This window comes from Vombatus ursinus, unplaced genomic scaffold (assembly GCF_900497805.2).
Source record: "Vombatus ursinus unplaced genomic scaffold, bare-nosed wombat genome assembly UNPS02014870.1, whole genome shotgun sequence".
Lineage (NCBI taxonomy): Eukaryota > Metazoa > Chordata > Mammalia > Diprotodontia > Vombatidae > Vombatus > Vombatus ursinus.
In genome coordinates, this window is record NW_020954648.1 from 10,582,662 (window position 1) to 10,601,378 (window position 18,717).

Below are 18,717 nucleotides of genomic sequence, written 5' to 3' on the forward strand. Positions count from 1 at the left end.
AAGAGAAACTTAGGACTTCCAATTATATCGGTTATCAAAGTTATCCCATGTTGTCCTTTTGATCATGGAGTGCCAGGGGTGGGGAACCTCAAGGACACATCTGGCCCTCTAACTCCTCAAGTGCAGCCCTCTGAATCCAAACTTCACAATGCTTGAAATCACTTGGTTTCTCATTGGAGTTTCCTTTCATTTATATTTTGGCCTTTTAAAAACATCTTTTTGATCTTTTTCCTACTGCCTATTCCAGGAGTGGGGAAAGCTGCGGCCTCAAGACCATGTGTGGCTTTTTTGGTCCTTGAGTGCAGCCCTTTGGCTGAATCCAAACTTCACAGAACAAGTGATTTCAAGCATTGGTTAAGGTAAATATCTTAGACAACCTAGTTAAGATAACTTAGACCTCTTAGCAGATAAAAGCAGCTGGGAAAGTAATCTCACAATAAAAAGCAGGCCAAACACTAGTCTTAAAGAATCCATTACATCTATCAGCCAGGAGATTCCCCCACCATCACCGCCAAAGAGAATAAATTGAAAAATGTAAGCCTAACAATCTGGAAAATCTGGGCCTGAACAAAGTGTGGGAAGACAGAGTTAGAAAGCAGAAGAAAGAACACTGCCTTCCTCCAAGACTATGGAAGAAGCAAAGATAAAAGAAGTAGAGGGGTATGCGGGGGGAAAAACTAATGAACTTAAAGAAAAGTCTTAATTTTCTCAAGAAAGAAACACAAATACCAATTTCATTTCATAAAAAAATTTATTCATGTGACCTCATTTCTTAACATTATTAGAATGTTCCCCCACCCTGATCCTTTGAAGAAACCCCCAAGCTGCTTCAGATTTTTAAAAAGATTAGGAGTTTTGTTTCAATAACAGGTATCTGAGAACCTTCTGTATAGCAAAGGATGAAGGCATTTTATCGTTGGCTTTTCTTATGCTACATAGTTCCTAAAGAGAGATAAAACAATAGGAAGTAAAAGGTTCATGCATGTATACATGTATGTTTATAAATTCATATATACATTTGTATACACACATTCTTTAAAACGTATCCCTCATTTCAGATTGTGTAAGACCAAATAAGTTATTTCATATCACGACAAAAACCTCTCAGTGATACATTTGGATCAGAAGTACATAGAATTACACATCTTTAATTTTCCACAAGGGTTAAGATTTGATTAAACAAATAAGGGATAATATAGGTCCCGAAATACTGCTGATTATTCATGAAAAAATTCTCTACATTAAATGCTAGAAAGAAGCAAAGATTAGATAGAGGTTGGTCTACTACCTGTAATTAAATTCAAAGTATGCAATTTATCTAAACTTAGCTGAAAATAGGCCCAGTATTAAACAAAGGGGAAGGAAGGCTCTCAAACAACATGACAGAAATGAGGCTGTTACTTGTCTGTGTACTAATGGAGAAGCCATGAATCCTCCCAACATGGTAGAGAACCATCACTGGGCAACATTCAATATCCCAGAGAATCTTAAGGCACTAATAACATTCTAATTCTTACAGCTCACACAATGAAATGCTTAAATACATAAATTAAAAAAACCCCACTAATTTATATACTTTTAAAAGTATAAAAGTCATCACCCGTATAATGGGTATAGGGGTATAGTATTGTTTGCCTTCTCAGTGATGGCACAGGGACTGGAAGGAGAGAATTTCGAACTGAAAATTAAAAAAAAAAATACATAAAAGTCAGTGTATTCTTCTCTTCCCATGACTTCCATCCCTTGTTAGCCCACGAAGAAGGTTTCCCTTTTTGTCAGCAATAAGTAACAAACTGATTAAGAAATCTGGTTGATAAGTGATTCTTTCTCCAAAACCATAAATACAGCACATTACAGAAAATAAGGAGGCTGAAAACTGCTCCCTAACCAATTCAATAATCAGAAATACCTCAAAAATTGCACGTTTCCCCCCTAGCTAGCTAGTTTACATAATTTAACCCACTCACCCCACCCCCAACCCTTAATGCTGATGACTACCACAGAATGCATGTCCTTGGAGATGGTTTTCATTTTTCTATAAAACAGTTGCCTCCCAGACCTTACCACTTTTCTAATGTTGATTCTCAACTGTCACAGGCTCCTTTCCATACCCAAGTCCCTGACTCCTTTCCAAGTCTGATTCTTTGCTGAAATGGCTTAGGGAGCTCACCTGGAACAGAGATCAATCTCTTAATAACAGGGCTGAGGATTACAACTCATTTACATTAGTTATTAAAGTTCCTTGGCAGCAAATTTGGGCCACTACATACTTCAGTTGCTAGTTATATTTCGGAATGTCCAAGATAATTAATCTACCTTATAAGTCCTTGAAAAGGAAGGCTAATCAGTACTTCCAGGAGTTAAAGTAATTCTTAATAAAGCCAAATGGATTGAAAGAGTGGCCATAAGAATGAATTAAAGCTAGAGAGCTGGTGATTAAATTATTAAGCATGTTGTATCATTTTTCCTTAAGAACCGAAATGCCAGAGGAATTTTTCAACCAAGGAAGAATTAAAACAATTCTCAAGTCCAACTCATGCACTTGATCAGAACAGAATGCTTCCAGAATCACTTGTTCCTTTAATTCACTGCCACCATGGACAAGAATCATGGCAAGTCACAGCGCTGAAGAAGCTCACTGATATAAAAACCACGGTTCCTCATCTTCACTTTTTCTGAACTTGAAAACTCAAGGTTTAGTGTTGTTTGCTGGAGAAGAGATACAGCTATCAAGGTGACAGGTCTGAACCTGAACAAGGTCCAGAAGAGCAGGAAAATTAAAACGGAACATCCTGTGGCCACAGAGGTCAGTTGGTCCATTCTTGTAGTGTGGATGGTTGCTCTGTCTAGGGGCTGCTCAGAGTCTGCTCCTCCAGCGGCTGATAATGCTGAATTAGCCATTCCTGGATGATTTCCCCTTCCTCCAATAACAATAACAATGATAGCTACCATTCACATAGTGCTTTGTTATCTCATTTAATCCCCCCAACAACTCCTAGAGGCAGGCGTAGACAGAAGTTAAGTGATGTGCCTGGGGTCACTCAGCCCCAGTCTGAGGCAGGAATAGAACTCTATCCCATCAACTAACTTCCTCCAAATATGGTGACTTAGAAGAAGTTAAAATGAAATAACAGCCCAGTTTGTGTCCTTCTGTTTTTTCTACAACAGCCTCTCTCCCAGGGCCAATGGTCATTCACTCAACGTACGTCTTATCTTCTGAACACAAGAGATCTTATTTCCCTCACTATTAGCGGTGAGATGAACAGAACTGTACAACTTGTCTGTGAAAAGAAAACAGTCTCAGAAAAACACAAACACTTTAAACTAATTTCTCTTAGAATATCATAGAAAACTCCATCTGGGGCAGAAAAAGAAAATAATTTGCCCAAACAGCAGATCACTGGTGGAATTAGGACTGAACAAAGGATTTTTAAATCATGGATCCTGTTTTCTTTCCACCAGGAGCACTAAAAGGATGACACAAGGAGACCAAGTTCCATGGATATGGCCCTTGCTAGAAGTAGGGTATTAAGAGAGTGCCAACTTCTAGACACTGAAAGATACTACATGGAAGTAAAGTGTTTTCTATAGACAGCATAGAAACACAGTGTAATTTTTCTACCCACTGTCATTGCCCACCACCATCTTTATCCTAATATTGTAACCCTAGTATTATTAGCTTCAATAAAGCTTCCAGTGCTGACCATAAGCAGAGGTTGAATTAGCTATTTATACCTAGACTAAGTAGATTGTTAATATGAGAATTTAGGGATAACTGACTTTCACCAGTGGATAATCCTGAGTAATTTAATAATCAATGACGCTACTTTGTCTTCTATTGTTGATTTTCCTTGAATCAGAGATCCAACACTGAATGGACTACAAAATGCAGGCTAATACAGGCCCATTTTTCCCCTGAAAAAAAGAGGTATCTTATGGACTGTTAAATATGGCACTTTTTTACAAATGAATGTTTAAGAAAAAAAAAATCAGTTCTCTTTCCTTGCATGAATTAAAATATAGTCTTAAGACAAAACAAAATTTCAAAAAAATTAGTAAAGAATATATACACTTACCATTAAAATGAAGAAATAGAAAACCCACATCCAGCCTAAGTTGTCCTGAATCAAAGACACTAAAAACTGAACATAAAAGAACAGATCACAATATGATTGCACATCCATTAATAAAACTGAATGACTAAAACAAGATCAAACACAACTATTTGAAAGGATTAAAGGCAGTGAAGTTTTCTATTAATGCACAGTTTTGAGAGCCTAGTAATTCAATGCATACGCAAAAGCCTTTTCCTAACCCAATTGTCTCCTATCAGGTATGATAGGTAACAATTATTAGTTGAAAAGGCTTACCTTTGATCCACTTCACCCTACAGGAGGACAAGATGAACATTTTCAGACAACTATTTTCCTCTCTTAAAATACATTACAAAACCTTTCCCAGGCTTAGAGGTAGGTCTTTTACTTTTTCAAAAATAACTTTATATTTAATTTTAAGTTGCAAATTCTCTCCCTTCATCCACCTCCCCTCCTTTATCCATTGAGAAGGCAAGAAATATGAAACCCATTATGCACAAGTTATATAAATCATAATTCTGCATTAGCCATATTTCAAGGGGAAAAAAACAATGAGGAAAAAAAAAAGGAAAAAAAATATACTTCAATTTGCACTCAGTCCATTAGTTCTTTCTGGAGGTGGAAAGTATTTGTCATCAAAAGTACTTTAGAGTTGTGCTGGATCATTGCATTGACCAGTTACTAAGTCTTTCACAGATGATCATCTTTATAATATTGTTGTTATTATATAGATTTTTCTCTTAGTTCTGCTCATTTCACTTTACATCAGTTCGTATAAGTCTTTCCAGATTTTTCTGAAACTACATCATTTCTTACAGCACAATAGTATTCCACCAAATTCACATGCCACAACTTATTCAACTATTCCGCAATTGATGGGCAACCCTTCAATTTCCAATTCTTTGCCACCACAAAAAGAGCTGCTATAAATATTTTTATGCATATGGGTCCTTTTCCTTTTTCTTTGTTCTCCTTGGGGTAATGACTTAATAATGGTATTCAAGGGATATGCACAGGTCTCTCACTTTTCAAATACTTGAACTAAGGATTTCACTACCATCTTACATAGAGTGCCTTAAAAGTCTCAGTAGAGTCTTGAGTTTTAATAACTTCAGAATTCTGAGAGAAGTTATGCCAGGGGTGGGGAACCTGTGGCCTTGAGGCCACCTATGACCCTGTAAGGTCCTCAAGTGCAGCCCTTTGACTGAATTCAAACTTCACAGTACAAACCCCCTTAATAAAAGGATTTGTTCCATAAAACTTGGGATTCAGTCAAAAGACCACACCCAAGGATCTATAAAGCCACATGTGACCTCAAGGTTGCAGGTTCCCCACCCCTGCTTTACATTTTTCAATATTTCTGTGACAAGAAGGACACATAGGGCTTATCTAGTAATAATATGCAGGCTATGTAAATATTATCTGAAAAAGAGTAGGTGGATACCCAAAGCCCATTACCCAGGGCTGAGATTTGAAAAGGCTAACGATTCCACATAAAGTGGTGATGAACCAGTTTCACTGAAAGAAAGGAAAAGGAGGAACAAAGAGACAGGCAGGACATACAAATACATACATGCACACTTAGCCCAGAATGTTTCAAAGAAATCTTTACATGGAACCATAAGCCTTTTCAAACTTCAGCAGCGGTTGGATGAGCTCCTCTTTGGAACATACTGAAGTTTTGGCAGAGGGGGTATGCTAATGGAACTGGGGATTGATCTTTTTAAATCTCATAGTCCTAGGGTGAGAAGTACTAGCACACTAGAGCATGCAACTGCAGGCGAGTGGGGATCCTGGTCACAGTTCTAGGGCAGAAAAGAATGCGTGTGGTCACTCACAGACCAGAAGAGTAGTAAACACACCTCTTTTGTTAGAGTCATTTCAGTAGTGCTGTGAGATTGGAAACAAGACAGGAACTAAGTAGTGAGCATTGGTAAAGAAATGGAGGCAACCAGCAGAGACGACTTTTTCAAGGAGTTTGGCAGTGAAAGAAAAATATAGTGAATTCAAAAGTAAGGAAAGGAAAGGGTAAATATATCTGTAGGTAGCAGGGAAGAGGCCAGCAGGTAAAGAAGGGAATGACTGATGGGGGCAAGATCCTGAGGGAGATGGGAAAAGATGAGTTCAAAGGCACAAACAAAGGGGTTCAGCCTTGCAAGGAAGGAGGGAACCTCATTCTCAAAGGCTAGAAAAAAAAAAAGAACAATAGGCTACAGAAGGCTCCTGTGATAGGGAGATACAACATGGATGAATAAATGAAAAAATATTCTTTCCTATGAGAGGGGAAAAGAGAACAGAATGAGGGATATATCTAAGTGGCACTGTTATGGTAGAAGGTGATAGCGAGTAGGGTTTCCCCACAAGCTTTTGACACCCACGAAGATTAAAAAGTTGGAGAACTCTAGGATACTACAGGAGTATCATATACTGTAATGTAAAGATGAATTCCTCCATCTTCAGAGAAATATTTAACATGCTTTAACAATAACATTTTCCTGTGTTTTTGTTTCCTCTTTCTGGTGTTTCCTCCTATTTGTTCTAATTCTTACTTACAACATCACTAATGTGAAAATAAGTTTAATAGGAATGTATATGTATAGCCTATATCAGATTGCGTACCTGGGAGGGGGAGAAAAATTTAAAACTCAAAAGCTTATAGAAGTGATTGTTGATCATTCAAAATAAATTAAGAATAATAATAAAAAAAGAGACATAAGTGTGTGAGAAAGGTCATTTTTATCAGGTAACTATGCCAAGGTTTCTTGGAAAATAAGTTTCTTTGTATCACAAACCCTTATTTATTTGAGAATTGATCTTGGCCTTATAGATTTGTGTTAATTACTTATTTATCTGAAATGTCAAATATGCAAGTTTTTTTGGGAGGTTGCTTTTGATTTAGCTTTATGAAAAAAAAAAACACTTAATTTTATATATATTAAAAAAAAACTAAAACATTTTCCTTTGATAATCTCACCTGGCCCATTGCTGCTCCAATACTCCCGGTTCCATCAACAATTCCTGTAACTGTGGCCAAAGCTTCACTGCTCCCTTGTACCAGCTCCTGGTGACCCAAATCCGCAGAAATAGCAGCACTAATCATATTGGAGGGTCCTCCAATGAAAAACCCTGAAAACATAAACAGGACAGTTTCTGATAAGTCACAGAATAAAAAATCAAGAAAGGAAAGAAGGGAATAAGCATTTATACAGCACCTACTATGTGCTAAGTGCTTTATAAATATTATCTTATTTTTCACAACTCTGAAAGGTAGGCACTGTTGACAGTAACCCTTAAAATCTCAAAATATCATCCTTATCTTCTAACAGGTAACAGAGGCAAAAGATAAAAAGGCAAGAATGGCAGTGCCTTCATCTCCAGCTTCTTTTTTCCCAAGGGTTTTATTTTCCTCAAACTGACCAATCCAATTGAACAAACACTTACTGAGGCCCTATGCATGTCACTCTGCTGGATACTAAGGGAGATACAACATGGATGAATAAATGAAAAAATATTCATTAAGCACTGACTATGTACAAAGCATTGGGACAAACACTGGAAATACAAATAGGAAAGTGGAGACAGCCTTGCTATTAAGTTCACATTTGAATAAGGAAGACAACACATATCAGGGCTTTCAGTTGCAAGTCAGAGGGAGAGTTCCCATGGTCTTTGGTGTATAGTGGCAAAGCAGAGGGTAATGCATTTTCTTCAGTGTCATTTCCACTGACAAAACCATATCCAGTTCTCATGTTGAACTGTTTGGCAGTGCCAAAGACTTTGGTGATGAGAACTTTTTTTTCCAGAACTTCAGCAGCTGTGGCTACTAGGGAGGTAGGAGTTGCAGCCCTGCCTGTTGATGGCAACTGGTCAGCAGTTGGCATTGTTGGTGGCAAGGATGGTGGGCCCCTTCTTCACAGATCGGGGTTGTGGATTGGAAGCAGGATCGATGGTCTGGAGGTCACTACTATTCCCAGAACTCTTGGGCTCAGGGTCCTCGGATATCTCCATCAGGGTTTGAGTGGGAGTAGAGGTAGGGTCTTCTGTCTCTCCTCCAGAGTATCATGCTTTTTCAGTTACGCTGTCTGACTTGTTTGCTCCAAAGGTAGCAGTTAAATATAAGAAAGATATGGTCTTTGGATTCAAAGAATGTATATGTGGTGGGAGTGTGTCGAAAGGGGGGGGGGATGAGATGAGACAAGCAAAGGAATGTTATGTCATGTACACAAATACAAAGAAAGTAATAACACAAAATGGAGTATGAATTCAAGATATAATAAGCCATGAGACTCAGAGAAGGCTACATTAGAGTGGTAACATTTGAATGGGGCCTCCAAAAGAACAGATGTGGGGGAAGGGCACTGTAGTCACTGAAAATGGCATGAGTAAATGCATGGAGTAGATGGCCTCCAGGGTCCCTTCCAGCACTAAATCTATGATCCTATTATCCTATGAGCCTACAGGGGTAAAAAAAACAAGGGCTATGTTTGAAGAAGAATAAGCAGAAAAATTTGGCTGGAAAACAGGTAAAAATAAAATAAGTAGGGTAAGATAATGTTGGAAAAGTAGTTTGGAGCTCCACTGTGAAAGGCCTTGAATACCGAAGTTAAGAACCATCCGAATCCGAGTATATGAAACCCAGACATATAAAGAACCCCCACAGCAGTTTCTATAAACTATGACAACACTTATTACCTAAACCACTGGCACAGAATCCTAAACAGGGCAAGGTGACTGGGGCCAAAATTAGAAGACATCTGCCAAAATTCAAAGGGCACTGGAAAGCACCCTCCAGCAACACAGGAAAAAACGGGCTTGGCACTGAAGTAAGAAGAATTAGTCAAAACTTCGACAGACTTAACTCTTCTCAGCAATGCAGGGATCTAAGACATCCCCAAAAATCTCACGATGGAAAACGCTGTCCAAATCCAGGGAAAGAACTATGGAGTTGGAATACAGATCGAAGCACACTATTTACTTTTTTTTTCCTCTTCTGTTTTGTTTTTTCTTATGGTTCTTCTTATTAGTTCTAATTCTTCTTTACACATGACTAATGTGAAAATGTTTAATAGGAATGTATACGTAGAGCCTATATCAGAATGCACACTGTCTTGGAGAGGGAGGAGGGTGGGAGAGAGAAAAATTTTAAACTCAAAAGCTTATGGAAGTGATTGTTGAAAACTAAAAATAAATTAATTTAAAAAAAGAAGAATTAGTCAAAATAAGAAATTATCAGATCATCCTGGGCTTCCTCCCTCAGTTTGCTAAACTCCAGCAAAGCATCCCCACTGTTTACTGACTGACTGACCCAAGATTTCTTTCTACATTTCCAACTGAATTTGCCTTAAAAAGTTGATTTCATGGCACTTTTCATATTGCTTGCTCTCATCATATTTTGTAAAGCACAAAAAAAAAAGTTAGATACACTTCAGAGCATTCATTAGAGAACAGGAAATTCTACTGGTTTGTCCAACAGGTCACACCCTATTCCCAAAAACACAAACACAAACCCCATAAAAAACTTAATTACAAAAACTTTTCTAACTAAAATGCTTTCAAAGCCACTGATAGCTGACCTATTTTAAGCAATAGCATGAGAAAATTCCAATAAAATGAAATAGTTTGGATAGGTCCTTGGGGTGTGCTTCAATATGATCTCATCTATGCCATCAGAATATGCAACAGCTCCTGAAATAAATTTAACAGCAGTACCTTATGACTGCTTCACTGACAATCCTCTATCTTCTTCATATGAAACATATGCTAGTTGCTAGTTTTTTCTTGGCTTCTTCAGAAGGGAGACATCTAAAGGGAGAAGCATGCATTCCATACAGGAAAAGCAATTAAGAGAGTACAGAGAGAGGCTGTTCCTCAAGGAGTCGGTGGCTCTTGGGGAAAGAGAGCCTTAGATGTACCTGGAAGGCTGTGTCTGTGGCTGGGGCAAAGCAAGTGTGTGTAAGAGTTTTTGGGAATGAGGCACATGCTTGTTACGTGGCCGCTTATCTTAAAAATTCCTCATGCAGTTTGTGGACTGGAATCAGTTAGTTCAGCACTTTGGATAAAGACCACTGCATGGCCCTCTTTGCCTTGCTGAGAGACATGATGGTGTTACAAGCCTAGAGTGCACATGTCTGTACATGGTTGCCACTGTTCATCTGCTTATTGTCTTATTCTGAAGTAAGAAGCGATTAGGCACAACATCTGTGTAATGGAGATGCCCTAACTTTAATAGATTTGCTTTTAGATACCAATTACAGACAGTTTCTATTATACCCATAACTGTCTTACTTCACAGCAGATTGGGACTTTTGACCTGGAAAAATACCTCCATTTTAAAGATGAAGAAATTGAGGACTGGAGAGATTAAGGAATTTGTTCAAAGTCATGTGCTAACTAATGGATAATTAAAGTTGAAGATGCACCAGAACTTTATAAGAATTTTACATCTGCAGGTGAATGAATCAAGGGAGACAAGAAGTGTATCTGCTAACATTTGAGTACTAGAATGAGGGAGTGTGTTTTGGGCCATGGACCTCATTGATATGGGCAGTAGAAAACACTAACAATGACCACCTTTTATTGAGCAGATTTGTTCTGTGAAGTTTGGATTCAGTCAAAGGGCTCCACTTGAAGACTTAGAGGGCCACATGTGACCTCAAGGCCACAGGTTCCCCATCCCGGGCTAGAAGATCTCTCAGACATATTGCAGCTCTAACTTCTAGGAGTATCTTTGAACTAAACCTCCCTAGTATATTTAAGTGAAAGTGACGAGGTCTGACATGGTCCTTCTACCTCTACTGATCCAGTATTTTAACATGGAGGAACTGGTTGCCAGGGCTGAAAGATGCGAACTTTGAGGGGAAATCATTACTCTTAGAGTCTGTGAAAGGAGAGGAAAGTTGGGAACTGTTTCATATGTGCCCCAGATTTGGACAGAATAGAGTTCACATGTTCAGAAGTAGGATAATTATTATTCTATGGTCTAAAATTCTACAAGGAAGGTCATGCCAGGAAGGCTGGAAAGTTGGGAAAGAAGTTTAGGGACACTAAGTGAATGAGCAAGAAATAGGGGGGGCTACTATGTTTAGAGACCTTGATGTGGATGCAAAGGGAATTTATTCATTTAGATTTTTTAAAAGACATACATAAGACTGAGAGCAGAAAAAAACAACAACCTGGATTTAAAATAACAAAAGACAAAACTACGAAGTCACAGAATAATCTGGGTCTTGCAAAGGTATATCCTCATAATAAGAGTTTGAATGAACCCCAGATCATACTTGACAGCTCCATATCTCCTTCAGCAACCCAAGCTCACCATCTGTCAGCTACACCTTCCATATACTTCCCTCTTCCACTTTCCAATTCTCTAGAATAAAATTTTCTTCCCTAGTCACTTCTCTCCCCACTTACGCTTTTCCCATAGAACATAAGCTCCCAGGCAAAAAATGTCTCTTTTAAAAAAATTTGCATTTCTAACACAAGTATCTGAATACACAATTATACACAATACACACAATACACAATAATACACAATTAAATGTTTTTTCATTAAATCATTTGAGATAGAAGCCTACTTTAAATTTTCCCAAAGGAACTCTGAGACTCTCTGGCACTGTCTCCATAAAGGTGAAACTACTTAGAAAGCTTTTATGAGTGTGTTTTTTTTTAGTAGTTTCCATCCCCCTCTCTCCCCACCTCCTGTTTAGAGGGTGATGACTTCCCTTCAAGTCCCCAGCAGGTTATTTCCTTTTATTTAGCCCACAGCAGGACTGGTGTCTCTCCTGAAACATCAACATCTGTGGCAGCAATAACTGATCTGGGAAAAATCTTCAAATCAATAAACTACTAACTCAGAGATTAGTCCTTTATCAATGGGAATCTTGTGCCTTAAATGGACAAATCATTTTACTTTTGCAGAACCATAATCTGGATGAGTTACACATCTTTCTTTTCACTTAAATCAACAGTTACTATTAAATAAACTTGTAACATAGTCCAATTACCATCTATCTAATATTGATATTAGAATGAGCTTGCTCAAGCATACCATACCTGTAACAGTCATTAGAAGTGCATTAACAGTCTTATTGTTTGGAGAACCTGCAAGAGAGAATGTTCTGTTAACACACTGGCTTTTAAGACTTCCATCTGCCACAATTCAACAGCACTAAGACCTAACACTCCATGAAGCTTGCAAGCAGAGATTGTAAACTGATAAGATCCTGCCCCCCCCCCCCCCCCCCCCCCCCCGCCCCACACTTTCTGGCTGGGAAACTTCTGCCTCTTGTTGGAAGTCATACGCAACAAAACTTCTATAAACCAAGAAGGAGCTCTCTTCCCACCTTAACATTATCTTCAACCACATATACCACACCTACTAATTACATTTCTCCTCTTTGGAGACCTCTGGCCCTTTTATTGTTTTATTGGCAGCAATGCTGACTCTCTGGAGCCTGTCCTTAAACAAAGCATGTATGCTAGCAAGAAAGCTCTTTCAAAAAAATCCACAAAGCAGATGAGATGCTAGTTTCCTCTGAGACAAAAACAAAACTACATGATGATGGTTTTTCCAGACATTTACAATCAGCTGCAAAGGCACTACATTATCCCCGTGTAGCAGCCTGCTTCAAGGCAAATTCCCCCAAACTGGCCTCAGACTAGAGGCTAATACCTTTTCTTCAAAGTCCAGAAAAACACATTTTGTGCAAGGTATACTCACGGCTATATCCGACCAGGGACCCAATTGCCAGAAGCAGACTTCCAGCTAGCACTGGTGCTCTTTTCTGTAGCATGTCAGAGATGAAGCCCTGTAAAGTTCCACCTTCAAGTACAGAAAATATATACATTTTACCAACATGCTCAATTTTATTCAGTTGTGTCTTCTTTGGCTAGTCTATATCTTGTTCTTCTCTGTTAAGTCTCATCATTAGAACCATTTATAACCTATTCATCTAAAAAATACGTCTTATGCTCTTAGAAAGCTTTCTTCATAGGTGACTTCTTTTGTGAAAATTTCCTAGGATGTTTAGTTCCCATAAATACTAATGATGATGGACACTATCATCAATATAAAAAGCAATGCCCTTAATTGCTATCTGTCTAAAGCAAATGCATATTCCTCCTGAATTTTATTTTTCACTCAGTTCAATAAAAATCCACCAAGCAAGAAATGTAAGTGCATCAATTATGGTTGGGTTGTTCATAACCCAAGGATGCAGGGTGGGCTGAAGTGACCCACACCCATCAAATCCAACTTTTACAAACACCTTCTTCAAGTTCTGGAAGATAAATTCATCCAATTATTTCCTTGTCGGCAGGTTAGGCTGCACTACTTCAAATCATGGGTCAGGAGCAAAACTAACCCTTCGGCTTGTGGCCTAAGAGTCGGTGTAAGCAGTTGAAATGGAACAGGACACCACTGGAGTTGTTTCCTTTTATATGCTCAAAGTACTTTCTGACTTATCACAATTCTAGATTAAAACATAATCTAAAGGGCACTCATGATCTGCTTTAATTGTATCAGTAATCCCCTTTAAAAATGTTTCAACTGTTATGAAAAGAGGCCCTTGCCTACGATTATGGGCTGTTTTTACTTCTACCTGAGCCCAGTACCCTCACCCCGTTAAAAACAAGGTGCAGAATGAAGGCCCTGTGGAACACAGAGGAAGGTTCCCCACTGTTGTTATTTTATTCCCTCTCCTATAATCTGTAAGTGGACCATTATTTTGCCTTTTTCTGAGAAGGCTAAAAAAAATGAATTATAATCATTCTACCTTTGATCTAAAAAAAGATTTAACTATATTGCTCTGAAACAACATTGGATAGGAGGGAGGGAACCACTACATTTAAAAGAACAATATGAATTTTTAAAAAAATTGCCTAACAAGCTAAGACAGAGGAATAGTTTAATCAACAACAGACAAAAACAAAAAAAACCACAGGGATCTTTTAATTCTACTATTCCTGTCTTGAAGACTCCCCCCCCCCCCCCCAAGCAGGATTTGACTATTTTCTAGAGGTGGGAAGACCTTCTAGAAAACAGGGCATGAAATGAAAAATTTACTTTTTAAATGATGTCCAGAAGTTTGTTTTTTAAACATAGTACAAGAAATAAAAGACATTTTCCAAGCATACCTACAATTCCTCCGACATCATACCAAATAGAGAGCTTGTCAGCTTCAGCCTCTTTCCATCTAAAGTTGTTGCTCAGATAAAAGGGCAGCCAGAAGAAGAAGGAGTAATTCACTAACTTCAAGCAAGCATAGGCCAGGGAATACTAGAAAAAAATAATCAGCAACCAATAAGAAATAAAACACAAAAAAGGAACTTGGTAGTTTTTCATATGGTGGTGTTAAGGGAATCTGGGTCCAATAGCACTAGAAATTAAACACTTTTACAAATCCCTGTTCGTCTATTTTTATCCCACCCTTCCCCAACACTCCTTTACTTCCCCAGTTTCTAGAGAAGTATGAGAATGTGATGCATCACTAGCACAGGATACACACACATGCTTATTTCACATTTGGCCTTCCCCACTACCTTCCTTCAGGCTTCTAGGAAGAGTCCACACACCAGTGGTTTGAGCCTTTGGGGAATGGCATACGTATATCTGATTCAGAAAGATCAGTCTCACACACACACACACACACACACACACACACACACAAGTAGTATGTACTCCATAGCAAGCATGTGCCACAGATAAATGCATCTAGCAAACCTTAGTGCTTCTGTTATCAGTAGCCAAGTATTTTGATTGACTATTTCCTAAAAAGCTTATATAATACCTACACTTGGATATTATGACTAAACAATGAAGTTCACAAGTCAACCACCTAAACATAAGTTATCAAAAATACTTTCACATAATAATTTCTAAAAGCTTACAATGCAAATATTCAACAAATTGCCAATTCTTCAAACCGAGCACAAAATTTCTGTCATGTGGCTCTCCTTTGGGTGAAAAAAAGTTGCAATTGTCTTAAAATAGGGCTAGAGCTAGGATTTCAATATCCAATATAGTGGCCACTGGAAAAAACTAACACTTGGCATCCAAGGAGAAGGTAGGATGAATAAGCAGGTTAAGTTCAGAGCACATCCGGCCTACATAGTCTTTTCATAGCAGCCAGTTATTCCATCATTAGAGGATAAAGCTCTCTTCCACTACACCTCTTATTCCCCCGTCCCCAATCCCTTGCCCCAGCCAAAACCAAGGCATCCTCATCATTTTATCCAGACCAGCTATCACAAGCACAAAGGATAGAGGTTAACTAGGCTCCCTTTATATCCTTGTATCTGTAGCCACTGAAACAAAAGTCTGTCAAGAACATATAATATAGCAGAAGGGTTTGCTATTTAGTCATGAGCAAATTAAATCATTTTCTGAATTTAAATTACATGAATGAGTGAACCGACAGGAAATAACACTTAGAAATTTTAGCATAAGATGGTAGAGCAAAGGTAGGAACTCGCCTGAGCTCTCCCAAATTCCCTTCCAAACAACTTTAAAATAATCCCTCACAACAAATTCTAGAGCAGCAGAACCAACAAAAGGATGGGGTAAAACAATTTTCCAGCCCAAGACAGCTTAAAAGGTCAACAGGAAAGGTTTCTCTCACTGGGGTGAGAGTAGAGCACAGCCCAGTGCAGGCAGCTCTGGGTAAGCAGCAGTAAGCCAGCCAGCACAAGCCAGCAGTAATGTCCTGCTCCAGCAAGCCAGTCCGGGCTTTGGGGGCATCTGACTTTCTGGAGCTCTCAGCCCACAGAAGATAAGGGGCCTGGACAACTGGTCAGAAGGAGATTATAAGGGACACTCTGCTGGCACTGGGGGCAGAACTCTGTTACACTGGCCATACAGGGATCTAGGTCACAGGCCTGGGTCATAGTCCCAGGGTAAGGAGAAATACTAGCACTCTAGAGCTTGCAAATGTAGGGCAGTGGGGGATCCTGGTCACAGTTCTAGGGTGGAAATGAGTGCTTGTGGTCACTCATAGACCACACCTCTCCTTAGGTAATACTACCGTGGAAGAACTGAAAACTTACAGGTCCCCAGAATTAGCTCTGAAAATAAGCATCACAAAAACCTGAAGCTTGACACAGTGGCCCCTTCCACCCCAGGAGCAGAGCTAAACTTTAAGTCACCAAATAGGTTAGAAAATAAGCAAAAAACAAAAAAAACTCGACCACATAAAGTTACTATGGTGACGAGGAAGCTCAAAACACAAACTCAGAATAGTTTGTCAGACTATAAACAAAGCCTCAAAGAAAAATGTGGGTCAAAAGAATTCCCAGAAGAGTTCAAAAGGATTTTAAAAATCAAGTAAGAGAGGTAGAGGAAAAACTGGGAATGGGTGATGAGAAGAATGAGTGGAGCAAGAAAATCACGAAAAAAGAGTCAACAGCTTGGTAAAGGAAGCACACAAAAAAAAATGGAAAAAGACGTACAAAAACTCACTGAAGAAAATAATTCCTTAAAAAGTAGATTTAGCCAAATGGAAAAGGAGGTACAAAAGATGACTAAAGAAAATCATTCCTTAAAAATTAGAACTGGGCAAGTAGAAGCTAATGACTCCATAAAACATCAAGAAATAAAATCAAAAGAATGACAAAACAGAAGGAAATGTGAAATATCTCGTTGGAAAAACAAGTGACCTGGAAAACAGAGCCAGAAGAAAGTATTTATTTAGCGAGTTTTTTTTTTGTTTTTGGTTTTTTTTGGGGGGGGGAGGGAGGCAATCAAGGTTAATCAGAATCATACAGCTAGTTAAGTGTCCAGAGGCCGAATTTGAATTCAGGTCCTCCTGACTCCATGGCCAGTGCTCTATCCACTGTGCCACTCAGCAGTCCCTAGAAGAGATAATTTAAGAATTATTGGACTACCTGAAAGCCATGATCAAAAAAAGCCTAGATATCATATTTCAAGAAATTACCAAGGAAAACTGTCCTGGTATTCTAGAACCAGAGGGTAAAATAGAAATTGAAAAAAATCTACCCATCACCTCCAGAAAGAGATCTCAATATGAAAACTCCCAGCAATATTATAGCCAAATTTCAGAGTTCCCAGGTCAAGGAGAAAATACTGTAAGCAGCCAGAAAGAAACAATTCAAATATAAGACTCAAAGAGAAACATAAAAAGGTAAACAGGAAAGTGAAATCATAAGGGATTCAATAAGGTTAAACTGTTTAATTCCTTCAGGGGAAGATGATACTTAACTCTTAAGAACTTTAGGGCAGTAAGAAGGACTATACATAGACAGAAGGCAGGGGTGTGAGTTGACTAATGGGACGATATCTAAAAAAAACAAAATTAAGTGGTTGGGTTGGGAAGCTGGCCTAAAAAAAAAAAAAACCTCTTTCTATTTTATTTCCAATATTATCATCACTAACAACATAACAATAATAATAATTACATATATAACACTTTAAGGTTTGCAAAGATAATACATATATTATCACATTTAATTATCACCAGTCAATTATGTAAATTTGTTTATGCACTAATTCATACTTAACAATTTCGGTGAAAATATTTGTTACCACTGTCTGGTGAAAAGGGTAAATAATAATTATTAACTAATTAATAGTTAACGAATCATTTGTAAACATTGAGGTTACTTGGAAAGCTGCAATACTACTTCATATTTATAAAGTATTCTTATTCTAATAAGCTCATGTGCTTCATAATCTCACACTAAAATTCAAAAGAAAATAACTTAGTATGATATGTAAAGGAAAATGTGGAACTAAAAAGCAAGGACAGATTGAGTGGCCCACACCAGGCCACACAGAAAATCAGCAGGCCAAGTTGGAAACATAACCTAGATCTCTTATTTCCACTGCAGTTCTTGAAATTCCACATCAAGACTGAAAAACTGTGGCAGAAGGGATTTAGTTAAGATATTAGGAAAAGTTTTCCTCACTCCCTTCTACTGCAAAGGCTACGGCAACACTGGAATGCATCATAAAAAAAACACTATGCAATCTCTTGTTTTAATTTTTAAGTAGAAGAGGCAAAAAAATCCCAATCTTTCTGGGGCAACTGTAAAGAGAAGTACTTAAGGATGTTTCAATGCCAGGTAGTGCTGGATCTTCAGGGTAAACACCAAAGGGCAGACATAGATGAAGTGGCCCTTACCAGCATAACTCCAGGAAGACAACAAGCCTGGTAAAAGCTGATTGCCTTGGGCTGATGGATTGTACTGACTTCTTGAATTGAATAATTGGGCTCATGATCTTCACTGTCAGTATTGTTAATTAATGGTCTACAAGGGTCATCTTCAGAACTTTCTTCTTCCTCAACCCCTGGAAGACCTAAAATGTACAAAGACATGGCCCCAAAGCACAAAGTTATATATTGACTATGATCTTTCTCCTTAAAAACACACACATTAAGCTAAGTTACCATAATTTTTTTAAATAGGAAATCTTGGCTAAAGTGAGTTAGAATGAAAAAAAAGCAGAACCAAGGGAATTATATATTAACTATACCTGTTAAAGACAACAGTAGTAGTAATAAATTCATATTATACACATTGTAAATAGGTAAAAAAGGACAATGAAGTTTATGTTAAATATACACATTTTAAGGGATGAGATGAGTAAGTGATAAACAGCTAAAGTCTA

General features: G+C 38.2%; 1 protein-coding gene across 4 annotated transcripts in view; it reads right to left on the minus strand.

The window, feature by feature from the left end:
- Positions 1–732: 732 nt before the first annotated feature.
- The window catches only part of SLC37A3 (solute carrier family 37 member 3), a 51,812-nt gene continuing 33,827 nt past the window's right edge, over positions 733–18,717 (minus strand). For 2 of the 4 annotated variants that reach the window (XM_027842348.1, XM_027842350.1), the window contains exons 9-15: positions 18,230–18,405; positions 14,229–14,370; positions 12,814–12,915; positions 12,147–12,194; positions 7,069–7,220; positions 4,077–4,142; positions 733–2,170 (exon numbers count right to left, since the gene is read on the minus strand). In XM_027842348.1, coding sequence (XP_027698149.1) covers positions 2,072–2,170; positions 4,077–4,142; positions 7,069–7,220; positions 12,147–12,194; positions 12,814–12,915; positions 14,229–14,370; positions 18,230–18,405 — 785 coding nt within the window. In that variant the 3' untranslated portion in view covers positions 733–2,071. Of the gene's footprint in view, positions 3,282–4,076; positions 4,143–7,068; positions 7,221–12,146; positions 12,195–12,813; positions 12,916–14,228; positions 14,371–18,229; positions 18,406–18,717 lie in introns of all 4 variants that reach the window. The other 2 variants (XM_027842351.1, XM_027842352.1) reach the window with 2 other exon arrangements.